The sequence below is a fragment of the Zea mays genome, chromosome 1, assembly GCF_902167145.1.
Source record: "Zea mays cultivar B73 chromosome 1, Zm-B73-REFERENCE-NAM-5.0, whole genome shotgun sequence".
NCBI lineage: Eukaryota > Viridiplantae > Streptophyta > Magnoliopsida > Poales > Poaceae > Zea > Zea mays.
Window position 1 is genome coordinate 143018685 of NC_050096.1, and position 12653 is coordinate 143031337.

The 12653-nt window shown below is 48.7% G+C and overlaps 1 protein-coding gene across 3 annotated transcripts; it reads left to right on the plus strand.

The window, feature by feature from the left end:
* Positions 1–3882: 3882 nt before the first annotated feature.
* On the plus strand, positions 3883–7657 carry LOC100191600 (uncharacterized). 3 transcript variants are annotated; one of them, XM_035965622.1, is made up of 4 exons: positions 3883–4115; positions 4638–6235; positions 6328–6474; positions 6903–7657. In XM_035965622.1, exons 2-4 carry the CDS (start codon positions 5044–5046, stop codon positions 7379–7381), a joined length of 1818 nt encoding a protein of 605 aa, XP_035821515.1. In that variant the 5' UTR covers positions 3883–4115; positions 4638–5043; the 3' UTR covers positions 7382–7657. The 3 variants fall into 3 exon arrangements, with proteins under 3 accessions (XP_035821515.1, NP_001130501.1, XP_008668601.1); NM_001137029.2 differs by having other exon boundaries at positions 3891–4115; positions 4852–6235; positions 6903–7651; XM_008670379.4 differs by lacking the exon at positions 3883–4115 and adding an exon at positions 4134–4346 and having other exon boundaries at positions 4852–6235.
* The last annotated feature ends 4996 nt before the right edge of the window (positions 7658–12653 follow it).

Genomic DNA, 12653 nt, shown 5'->3' on the forward strand with positions numbered 1-12653 from the left:
AATATATGACCATTGCATCATTACGAGGGTAGTCATTGAGCTGAAGGTCTTCCTAGGAGAAGGTGATTGGTATATGAGACCACTTGGACTTGATGAAGGGTCCCTGCTCTCCAACATGTTGTACCCTTCTTTGTGCTTCCTTATTTTACTTCTTATTGGCTGGTTCAGAACATGAACCACCTATGATTGGGAACACCAGCTTCGTAACGAAGGTGCCATAGCTTGGTTGCCTTGCGAAGCCATTGTTGTGGTCGTGGAAGTGAGTTCACCGGAGGTGGGCGCCAATGTTTGTTGCTTGTTTTCAAATGCTATGAATTAAGAACAAAGCAACACAATTGTTAAATATTAAGGACCTACGTCCTATGAAGCATTACCTCCTCTCAGACATAATGATCATCAGACGAAGGTCATGAAGGATGTGCCTTCATCATTTCATGGATAAATAAGAATGCATAAAGATAATAAATATAACTCATTGGTTCATTCACATTTATATTTCATAATATACACATGAACATTAACAAAATTTATATCACATTGATACCTTCGGCTTGTTCGAAGGTGATGACGCGAGAATGATTACAATCCAGCATTAACAGTACGAGGGCACTGTTCACCTATTTATAGGCATGGGACGCAGCCCGAGTAAAAGTACATTTATAACCTTTAACATTTGTTTATAATTGTAAAACAAATCACTAGGGACTTACTAGTCTTTTCCTCCTCGGTTTGGTCTAGGCCGAAACTGGTGGCAGTTTTGCACTTGTCATCATTGCTTCCATACAAGATCTTCATCTTGAGGACCTTCGACAGAGAAAAAGAAAGTCTTCAGAATCACTTTGTCGATGGTGTCTTTGTCTTGAGGACCTTCGCCGGAGAAGAAGACCCCCAACAGAAAGCAACTAATCTAATTTCTAGCAAAGTCACATGCTCTCAGATTAGATGTTCCCATTCCAAAATAAGCAAATCATTTTTTCCAATCTGCTAACCCCAAGCACTCACAAAATAGCACTTACCATGTGCGATAACATGAATCTCACAGTTCTGTTCCCGTAAACTCGTTCTTGCAATGGTTTTAGGGACTTCACATAGAAGGATAAGACATCTAGCAATGGCATGCAACCTTTTCTAGCTCTTGTCAATCTAGATTCCGCTTCTGAATTCTGGCTATACTAATACCTACTCTACAATTAAATAAACATAATCAAGGAAAAACTAATCTAGCTCATAATGGCATGTGTACTGCTAATGTACTATGAGACATAACATGGAAGCTGCTTAATTTAATTTGCTCCATACTATCAACAAGTCATTGATTTAACGTCGAGTCATATCAAAACTCACCACAATACAACAAAACATATCTTTCATTCATTCTTCTCCTTAGATGATTGCCCAGCCCTGGTAACAATGGTATTTATGTGACTCGCTATTATACTATGCGCTATGCAACCTTTTCATCAACTTGATCCTGATATTGTTCGTAGAGTGGTTTAACCAATAGAGAAAGCATTACACCTAGAAAAAATGGTAAGTTTAGTATGGACTATGCATATTGAGCTATCATAAAAGGACAGTACATCCAAACATTTATGAAGAAATACTTTATAGAACTCACCAATGTAAATGAGCGTAAGAAAGTTGAAGAGCATTCCAACGAATGAAACCAGCCACAAAATTAGTTTCACCTTTTGTACTAAGGAGAACAGGAAAAGGTAAGACCATATATAGTTAGGAAAAATATACATTAGAGAGTGTGTGAGAAACTGAGAAGCTCGAAGAAAGAGAGAGATATTTATAAAACTTTCCTATCTGTCTTGATGGCGATGTCATGACCGACAACCAACAACCTATTGATCCATACAAGAGCATAATCTGCAGCTTTTTCAAAAACTACATTTGAAACCTCAAGGTTAGGAAGAGGCCTATGGAGGAACCAAAACAATTGTTTAAGTTACATTAAAATTAAACTGTACATTGTTTATCACAGAATATGACGCAAGATCGCAAAAATCTAATATCAATCAAGGACATTGAAAAATGATTAACAAATCAATTCTAAGCAATCAGGAAAAATGATTACACTGATTCAAATCAAATGATGTTAACTTCTATCAAGTTAACAGATCATACACATTGACTTGGTGCTACGAGTTGCTGAAGCATAATAATATGAACAATTGTCAACATCAAAAAACAAAAAAGGCATAGAGCACTCGGTACAAGGTAATGACATAAACACCTAAGCCTGCCTTGTATAAGGGATAGTATAACATTACTACAGGCTATGGAGACAAATGACACATGCTATGGTTTCACACATTAGGAACAGAGAAGGGGTGCACATACCTGGTGGGTGAGCGTCGCAGGCGGAAGTCCCAAAGGCCCGAGCACCGAGCGTAGGGCGGAGGCGACAACAACCATGGAAGGAGGAGATGGCGGATAGAAACCGAGGCCTAACGAAATACCAACCGAACCAATCCCGATGAATCCTAAACTGTTAGGGATAAGCGTGCATAAGTTAGTGCTCCTATTCCTTGCACGATGCAGCAATAAGCAATAGGGTGGTTGCGAGGAAAAACTTAAACGATCCGTCCGAGCAGCAAGGAACAGGGCACCTTACCTAGCAGCAAAGGGATTAAACCGGTAGAGATGTGGATTGAAACATTAATGTCTATTTGGATGGGGAGGCAGTTGCGGAGTTTGGTGGTGAGCGCATTGAAAACGGAGGTCGGCCAAGAGGTCATGGCGCGCCCACTCCTCTCCGTCGCGAATGTATGGCAGGGGCCTGCCATCAGAGTACCTGGCTTGCGAAGTGGCCGTGAGGAGCAGCTCATCCCACTTGGAAGCCTCGCGCTCGAGCCACTCGGCGCGGGCACACAGCGCGGCGACGTCGGCCTCGACATCGAAGAGGTGCGTGTGGAGGACGTTGGCCTCATTTGCGGCAGTGCCCGCGCTTCGTCCTAGCGTGACGTGATTGATGGTCGCGATGTCGGTCTCAGCAGCGTGTGGAGGAAAAAGCGTAGGGAGGCATCGAAGAGGTGCAATGTGATCGGTGGTCGCGATGTTATTGGTGCGAGCCCACGTCGTCGCCGTCTTGGTCGGTGCCGAGGAAGCGATGGTTGAATACGAGGGAGGGGGTCGCTGAGATAACGATGCTCGTGGGCGTGCAGGAGGAGCGCCATTGGTTTCTGTGTGCCGGTTGCGATGGTGATCAACAGTTGGAGATGATGGGGCAACTCTAGTTGAGGTGAGGGAGCGAGATCCTCGGCCCAGTTGCGGCGTCAGCTCTCTGATGGAGTGCGGGCCAGCACAGATGGAGCGCATGCCGAGTACGTGGGCGGCCCGGCGAGCGCAATGAAGCATGTGCGAGGATGAAAGGGAGCAGGGAGGAGGTTGGAAGGGGCGGGCGAGGCCAGGAAAGACAGAGGCGGGACATGCTGTAGGGGTGGACGTCCACATACGCTCTTATAGTGTAGTAGAGATTGATGGCTATGACTCCTAAAAGGCATTGAGTCGAGCATCGTATATAAAGAAGTAACAAAAAATGATATATTCTATAAATAAGATAGCTATAATATTGACACTTTCATAGGTCTATAGAATAATAACCGAGGTTACCCTTTTTAGAAGGACTAATAAATCTATAACTTGTCATCGCTTCCTATATATATTATAAAAATAAATAAAATAAAATACCAAAGACGACGGGAGTATTCTCCGACTCTCCTTGGTTGCGGCCGGCACCAAGTGGCTAGTGGGAGTGACGTCCGAATCAACTGTCACCGTGTGGCCACCGCGTGCGTGCTTGCCTCCACCACCAGCGCGACAGGCGCCAAGCATCCATGCTTGTCCTGTCTATTTCTACCGTCTCACCTCTCGTCCCGTCTTCTCCACGATGGGCCACGCCACACCACTGAGCACCCTTCCTCCCTGTTCTTGCCTCTGTCCTATACTACTACTACTACCCATCTTTAGCCGCCGCGTGCATGCAAGAAGAGAAATAGCCGCCGATCGATCAGCGCTCGACCGACCCGTCATCCTTGACGAACGACCAGCTAGGAAACAGGAGGCACCTTCTTTGCACGTGTCAGTGCCAGCCAGACGAACCCAAGGTGAGGCCTCGCTGTTCAGAACCCTTTAATGCCCCCCTCCTTTGTTTGGCGTGCCTCTGCTTCGTCTTCGTGGTATATAAATGCTTTCCCCTCTTCTGTGATCGCCTTTGTGCCTGCGCCATTGGGGCCTGTTTGGAGAGGGGGGTTGCCGTCCAAATCGAACCAGGCTCTGAACATCCGTAAAGCAACCCCCCTCTCCATTCCAAACAGGCCCTCCTGCCTCCGTTCCTGGTAAATCCTTGAATTCTCGTGCTCATCCGGGCCTTCTTGTTTGCTGTGTGTGTATGTAGACGTTAGCGCTTCTTCTTACATGGTTCTGAATTCTCATGTCGAATCGTTGTTTGCTAGTCTGTATTTTTTTTTCTGTGTGGTTGTGAATCGGACGAGAATGGGGAAAAAACGAAGGTGGTCAATTTTGTTTCCATCGCGAATCTGATGATCTTTTTCCCCACCCACACGGCTTGTTGTTGTTTGCGTCAGTAATGGAATAACTTTGGCTCTGTCATTGCATATCATTTTCAGCCGTCTGGCAGTTGAAGGGGAGTCCCGGTCTGCTCATTCTTTCGCAGTCTGATGATATATATGTATATTCTTTTGCGTTTGAAGGACTCCTGTGTGTTGTTAAATTAAACTGGTTTCCGCGTCCGTTAGGACTTAGGAGACCTCATCGCGTAACAGCCTTCCAAAAAAATAAAGAGAGCCCCCTTCTCAACCAGCTGCTGATTAATTGGTGCAGGGCTAGCTGTCAGGACGGCTCAGCTCCAGCTTTGCGGCCCTCCAGCTCTCCCCAGTTCAAGTTCAATATTGGCGAGCATGCGAGTTTGCCCTCTTCCGTCGTCGTCATCATCATCGTCCTCGCGATCCCGGCGTCCCTGTTTCGGCCTACGCCTCCCGTAGACAACAGTTGCGCCCTGCTCTCCGGCAAGCTATGGCCAAGCTGAGCTGCTTCCCCGCTCTGCTCCCCGGCAAGAGGAAGAAGAAGACACGCAAGATCACCGATGCTATCAAGGCCAGCGGCAACGAGTGCCCCAAGGTGAAGCCGGTCGAAGTCGAACTCATCGACCCGACGCTTGGTGCAGGCGTCGTCCAGGACGTCGTCCCCGCCGAGCTCTCGGTCCCCGTGGAGGACCGCAACAATAAGGAAGCGGCTGATCAACTGGTGTTGGTGAAGGAGAGCGATCTGTCAGATTTCGACTTCAGCTTCCACGCGGCCATGAAGCCCGTCCGGTCCGACAGTGACGTGGCACTGGACACCTCGGCCGACGCTGCGGTGGCGGACACATCGCCGAAGCTGAAGCGGTCTTGCTCCAACATCGAGACTAAGCGACCAGGCTCGCGTTCCGCGCCCGAGATGCCGGCCCGGTCGCGCTCCTACGGCGATCTGGGCAACCTGGTCGCCGGCCTCGCCCTGGACGCGACGGCGACCCCGCACGGCGCGCCGGAGGCCAGTCCGGCGTCCGTGAAGACGTCGCGCACTGCCGACCGCGTGATGCTGAAGAAGCGGTCGTCCAGCCAGGTGCTGCCCTCGCGCAGCCGGAAGCTCTGGTGGCGGCTCTTCCTCTGGAGCCACCGCAACCTGCACATGCCGCGGTCGGCGCGCACGGCCCACCGATCGTTCTCGCCTGGCCGCCACGACGGGTACACCTCGGACACGTTCGAGGAGGGCCCGGCCGCCGACCGCAAGAACAAGACGGTCATGGTCGACGAGTCGCCGCCAGCAGCGTCTGTGCCCAACCAGTGGGTCGCCTTCTGCGCCGAGAGCTCCATCCACGACCGCGTCAGCGCGTGGGTCAGCAGCATCGAAAGCGAGCCTCCGTTCGATATCGCCGAGGAGGATGACGACAACTACGACGGAGAGGACGATGAGGAGAATGGCGAGTGTGCGGCGTCGCAGCCGCGCCATCTCGAGCTCGGGGAGCCATCGTCCGGGAAGGGCGGAAACAGCAAATCCAAGCGCTGCGCAACGACGGCCGACGAGGTCGTCCAGGCCAACACCGTGGTGCAGTCCCTGAACGCCTTCTCGTCGGTGGCGCACATCTCAGGGATGGGCCTCAAGGTGGTGCCGATGATCGCGCCCTTCTCAACCCTCCGGGCCGTCAACCTCTCCAGCAACCTCATCGGTGAGCAGAGCACTAATTTAATGAACTGCTTATTACTCTTCAGTAACTAACTATCAGTAATTAACTATGAATAATTTGAGTTGCTGCTGCAGTTCATATCTCCCCTGGATCGCTGCCCAAGGGCCTCCACTCTCTTGATCTGTCCAGGAACAAGATTGCCAGCGTCGAGGGCCTCCGGGAGCTCACAAAGCTACGCGTGCTCAACCTCAGCTACAACAGGATTTCGCGGATTGGGCATGGTAAGCACGTGTCTCCATACTTGAGGTTACTGCTGCTTGTATGCACAGTGCACATGCACTCATAAAGATGCGATCTGAGTTTATCATCTTCCCGGCCGGTACAGTCTGTCGGTGTGGATCAGAGACTCCGAATCATTGAACAGGACAGGACATCCCACATTGCGGTACCAGTTCCATGTCTTGGCTTCGAGTGGCCAGCGGTGGACATAATTGTCTGGGACCGGTGCCGTTGAGATGACCCTGTCCTGATTCGTTTATGCATTTGCTTTTCTGATTGAGGTGGCCCATGATGGACGAAGGACCCACTGCTGCCGACTGACATGCATCATCTTCGATTAATTGCATGCCTTAAGCAATCACGAATGCATCAGTTTGTTTTGTTTGCTTTGCTCATGGATTCCTCTGCGATGCTGCGCGCCATGGATCAGGTCTGTCGAACTGCACGGCCATCCGGGAGCTGTACCTGGCGGGCAACAAGATCAGCGACGTGGAGGGTCTGCACCGGCTGCTGAAGCTGGCGGTGCTGGACCTGAGCTTCAACAAGATTACGACGGCCAAGGCGCTGGGGCAGCTGGTGGCCAACTACCACTCCCTCCTGGCGCTCAACCTCGTAGGCAACCCGGTGCAGGCCAACATCGGCGACGACGCCCTGCGCCGGGCGGTCACGGGCCTCCTCCCGAGCCTTGCCTACCTCAACAAGCAGCCCGTGAAGCCGCAGCGCATCGCGCGGGAGGTGGCCACGGACAGCATCGCGCGCGCCGCGCTCAGCGGCTCGGACAGCCGGAGCATCCGGAAGAGGACGTCGCGGCGGCTCACGCAGAGCCCCCGCTCGTCGTCGTTGACCAGGGCCCGTGGCGGCGGCGGCGGCGGTTCACCCACACCAAGAAACACCTCTCGTCGTCGTTGACCAGAAGAACCAACTGCGTGATTCGCGTTGCTCTTTGGAGACGGGAGACGGTGGCGTGACTGCGTGCAGGCAGACTCAGACGACACCATGATTCGGCACGGCGCCAGCATGATATGAGACAAACCAAGTATATAAAGCAAGTATGATGTGAGAGAATTGCGATGCAACACATAATGTACATACTTGTTAGGGAGATATTGCTTAGATTAATACTACGACCGATGCATCTTTGTACCTGAAAATATCAATTTGAGCCTGGTTGAAGATGAACATCCATCCAACATCGCAGTACTGCCGCTTCATGGAGGATAGGTGTAGTCTGCAGATCGTACAGGTAGAGATGGCCAAACGGGTCGCCTGGCCCAACTCGGGCACGGTGAAGCCTGACCCGTTTTGGGCCTGGCCCGCCAGACACGGTTAGAAAACCGGGCCGGGCCGTCTAAGCACGCGGACTCAATTTCCTGTCTGAGCTCGGTCCGCAGCGGGCCTAAAAGCACGAAAAAAGCGGGCCGAAAAGCGAGCTAAACGTGCCGGTAAGCACGTTTTAGTGTAAAAAAAGCGGGCTTAACGGGATTAGAGGTAAACGGGCCATGCCGAGCTAGCCCATCATGCCTAGTTTTCTGTCCGGGCTCGGCCCGCTTATTCGTGCCGGGCCGGCCCGAGCCCGCATAGAACCGAGCCGTGCCGGGCTCGAACCGGGCCCAAACAGCGGGCTTCATGACGGGCTTGCGGGCCTCGTGCTTATTGGCCATCTATACATACAAGGGCCCATCACCAAACGTGCCCTAGGCTCAAGGTGCGAGGTACCTTAGGTCCTCTATACGTGAGCATGGACCATTCACACTGTATAGAGAGGCTCCAATCTTTTATGGGGCGCGCGGAGCATCCATATATGGACGGTGGACTGTTCATGAAGCACGTAGAGGGTTTCATACCTGCAGAACATAGTTCTCGTCTCCTGTGAGGAAAAATCTTAGGATTGTTATGGGGTCGACAAATCTCCCAAAACGTCTCTAAACGATGTAGCATAACGACGTAGCATTAAGCGCTTGGAGATCAACTATCAAACAAAGTCAAATTGATGCAATGAAAGGAAGGTACTTCCGCGATATTTCTATTGTGAGGGCCGGGGGAGATAGCAATGCCCTTTTGCCCGAAGCTGACGAAGTAATCGTTTACAGAAGCTTCATGAAAGCGGGACTTCGGTTCCCTTTAGATAAATTGCTAGTTGAAGTTTTGAAGACTTTTGAAATATTCCTTCATCAACTCACCACTGAGGCTATCATCAGAATGAGGATTTTTATTTGGGCCATGAGGAGCCAGGGGTTAGAACCAAATGTAAGATGTTTTTACAATATTCACGAACTGTCGTACGAGACGAAGGCCACTAGCAAAGAACAATATCACAATAATTTTAGTTGCTACAGCTTTGTGCCTCGCTCTGGTGTGAGCTATCCAGTTCCAACGTTTCGGAATAGGTGGCCAGGGGCCTGGATGCAAGAGTGGTTTTATGTGAAAAATGACCTGGTCGAAAGAGAAGATATTAAGGGTATCATTCAACACCCTATCTGGTCTCGCTTCGGCATCAGGAGGCCTCTCTTGCCCTTGGGAATGACGTAGAAGCGTGGCAAGTTGCGTATAACATAGTTTGCACATATATTGGCACCAGGGACTTAGTCCAGGAGCACATTGCTTACAGAGTGTGGCCTCTCGCAAGCGGCTAGGAGATGCCGAACGAAGCTGCCTCTGGGTCTAGCCAGGATGGTTTAGTTTACCTGAAGTACACCTTCAGGTACAGAAATCAATTCGATGAGCCGAACGATGACTGGCTAGACTGCATTGAGGCAACTAGTGACGAGTTGCTTGGCGCCTACACGAGGGCTGAGGATGATGCCATGTTAGTGGCCTTCGGAGGGCGAGGCAAGAAGAGATTAAACAGGGTTTTTGATTTAATTGGTTTTGTGTACCCAGACTATTGTTATCCCTCGCGAAAGCAGGGAAAGAAAATAAAGGCCGCTGCTTCGGCTATCTCTACCACGCCGAAGGGAAAAAGGTTAATGTTTTGACGCATCGGCCCAGGTATATTGAAACAGCCAAAGTGCTGAAGCTTGCTGAAGGGCCTTCTTTTGCTGTTGAGCTAGACTACCCCGCTCTTGCTGAAGCCAAGGGAGAATCGACTGAAGTGCCGAAACCGATGGTAATAGCGGAAAAGGAGAAAACCGAGACGGTCGAAGTGCCGAAGCGTCCTGCCGAAGCTAAGGAAAAAACGGCTCAAAACCCAGAATTAAGGAACTCGGCAGAGCAACCAAAAACCCTGAGCCCGCCACAAGAGCCGGAGCTGCCGAAGGTGTCCAAAATTCCTGCAATAACTCCAAAAAGGAGGAGAATGGCCAGCGTACTAGACGCTGTTATGGAATCTTCATAAGTACAAACCCCTGCTTCAGCGCCCGATAGAAAGGGTGAAATCCCAAAGAAATCTAGCGTAGCTGGTATGACACTAGATACTGCCGAAGCTGGGCCATCAGTTCCTATCGAGGCATATGCTTTGGAAGCTATTCCTTTGACCTTGGAAGAAGAAAATGTGCCCAAGAAAGTTCCTGCTCCCAAAGTACCTGTTGAAGAGGTGGAATTTATCATGCGACATGCTTCGGGGAAGGAGCTGTCGAAAGAGCAGATTGCCGAAGCTAAACAATACGCCAGGGATCTAAAGTACCCAGAGAGATCCTTGGTATTCAACGACACTGATGAAGACGACTTTTTGTATTGTCTTCCAAATAATAAGGAGATATCTGTCTGTCGAGAGATGGCAGACAGTATTGGATATCCGAAGCTTGAGCTCGGCCTGTCTGTAATGTCGAAGGATCAACTTGCAGACAACCTTGCTTATAATAGTCTAAAGGTGAGGATGTTTTAGCTTATAAACAGATTATTTTTTTGTATCTTCTCTTATTATTGTGTGATGATCCTTTATTTTTTGTAGGGCTTAATCCTAAGTAAGGCTTTAAGGGCACAAAAGAATGCGGAAGACGAAAGCTGTCAAATAGCCCTTGGGAACCTTCGGTCAGAAGTTATTACGCTAAGGAACGAAGCCCTTTAAAAAGATAAAATACTGCTTTCCTTAGTGGATAGGCTGAAAAACAACGAAGCGAAACTTAATGCACAATCCGAAGCTCATAAAGCCGAAGTCGAAGAGCTAAAGAAAAAGCTTGTCGAAATGAATGAAGATTTTGAAGTTGCAAAAGCAAAGCAAGAAATAAGTGAACGGACAAGTTCAAGATTGCAAAAGAATGTGGAGGAGCTTCGTGAATCCAAGGAGAGATGTTATGAAAAATCCTTAGATTGCGCAAAGAAACTAAAAGACAGTTTTGCAAAGGTGGTTGCATACTCATCGGAGCAAAAATTTATTCGAGGCGACCCCGAAGGAGTCATTCAATGGATCGGCGAAGAAGCTGAAGCTTTTGAAAAAATACTTAGCGTCCGTGGGGATTTTTGTGCCTTTGCCGGTGCCCGAGGGGTTGCAGCAGTTTTGGAGAAAACTGGTTGTGAATATGTTAAAGCTGCAGCCGAGGCAAAAGTCTTCTTCTCCATAGACGATACAAAGGAACCTTCAGCCGAAGCTACTCTAATGGGTGGGAAATTTTATTCCGATGTTTGGATGAAGGGCGGCCGCGAGATTGCCGCAAAGCAATAAAGAAAAATGAAAAAGAATCCCATGATGCCTGAGTAGAGGCAAAGGAAGCTGAAGAAGCTGCCGAATGTGCATTGATTATAGGTACTTCTATTTAATGCCCTTTTGCTTTATTATTTGTTAATGGCTTCAAACCCTAATTATCATATACTTTCCTACAATTGGCCTTTTGCGACCTCCGGAGCCATTCAATCCTGAGGCTGACCCTGTCATAAAAGAGACTTTGGATGTGATGAAGGTCGTCAATACAATCGTTGACGAAGTTGTTGACAGGCTACTGAATGAAGCTGCCGAAAGAATACTAAAAGAAGACTAGATTTTCTTGTTAACTAGGAAATGTAATATTTATGTATGGGTCAAACATCAGATATTTGTATATATATGAATGTATTGAGTTTCTTTGTGATGTATGAAATTTGTGTACATACCACTTTTGAGCCTTCGGCGAAAAAACACCTTCCTTCTTTTCATGCTTCGCAAAGAATTAAAACTTCTTATATGTCACAGTTGTTGTTCAATATCACTATTGACGAAGATTTCCTTGGTGTGTAACTATTGTGTAAAATTATGTCTGCCGAAGGTATACTTCATGCTTCAACAAATTGTTTCGTAATCCACATATCTTCGTAGGATCATTTCCCCCTTCCACAATTTTCTTGATGATGCAATATGATGTATGATGTAATGCTATGGAAAATGATGTTATGGTATGATGCAGCATGATGTTTATGCCGATAGCACACACCCACACAAGAACACACCCAGACTCTTCATTCCCTTAAGAACGACTTTGGAGTCTCTTCACCCTTTACTTAGGTGGTGTTTCAGCTCTGCATCCCCTTAGGAACGACTTTGGAGCTAAGCTCTGCATCCCCGTAGGAACGACTTTGGAGCTTCTTCACCTCTAATTTAGGTGGTATTTTAGCTCTGCATCCCCTTAGGAACGACTTTGGAGCTTCTTCACCTTTTATTTAGGTGGTATCTTTGTGATACCCAATTTTCTGAAAAGAAGTTAAATTTCTTTTTTCCTTTTCTTTTGTGATCTGTGTAGCTGGGGTTTTGGATTTCTTTGTTTTAGGAAGCATTCACCAGTAAAACAGTAGAATTCTTGTGAGACATGCGCTGGGTTGGGAGCAGACGTGCAAGTTGGGCCGTGGATCTCGATCCGGCCCACTAGTCCCTTCCCTTAACCCTAACCGCCCCTCCCCTCTAATCCCCTTTTTGGTTGCAGCCGCCCCCTTCCCTCTTCCTTGCTTGGCCGCCCCCCCTCTCCCCCTCTCCTCCCATGTGTTTGCAGCCACACCACCTAACCCTAGCCCCCCATCTCCTCCTCTCCAAGGTGCCATTCCTTGTCGCTTGGATCTACGTCGCGTGGTGCAAGTCCCCAATTGGTTTTGGTGGAGGGAAGAAGGGAGGAAGGAAAGGGGGAGAATTCAAGGTGATTTTTGTGATTATCTCTTGTTTATTTGTGCTGCAATTCCATTGAATAGATGTTACGTATGCGAATTGGTAGAGGTGTTGTCCAGAAATTTAGTGGGTGGGCGAACAGCAAGAGTTCTAGTGATTTCTGGGAATTTTTCGTGG

What these genes read in the sequence shown, in the direction of transcription:
- LOC100191600 (XM_035965622.1), top strand. Translation starts at nt 5,044, where the DNA reads ATGGCCAAGCTGAGCTGCTTCCCCGCTCTGCTCCCCGGCAAGAGGAAG. An exon ending in CCTCTCCAGCAACCTCATCG is followed by an intron (nt 6,236 to 6,327) that starts GTGAGCAGAGCA and finishes TTGCTGCTGCAG; the next exon opens with TTCATATCTCCCCTGGATCG. An exon ending in GATTTCGCGGATTGGGCATG is followed by an intron (nt 6,475 to 6,902) that starts GTAAGCACGTGT and finishes GCCATGGATCAG; the next exon opens with GTCTGTCGAACTGCACGGCC.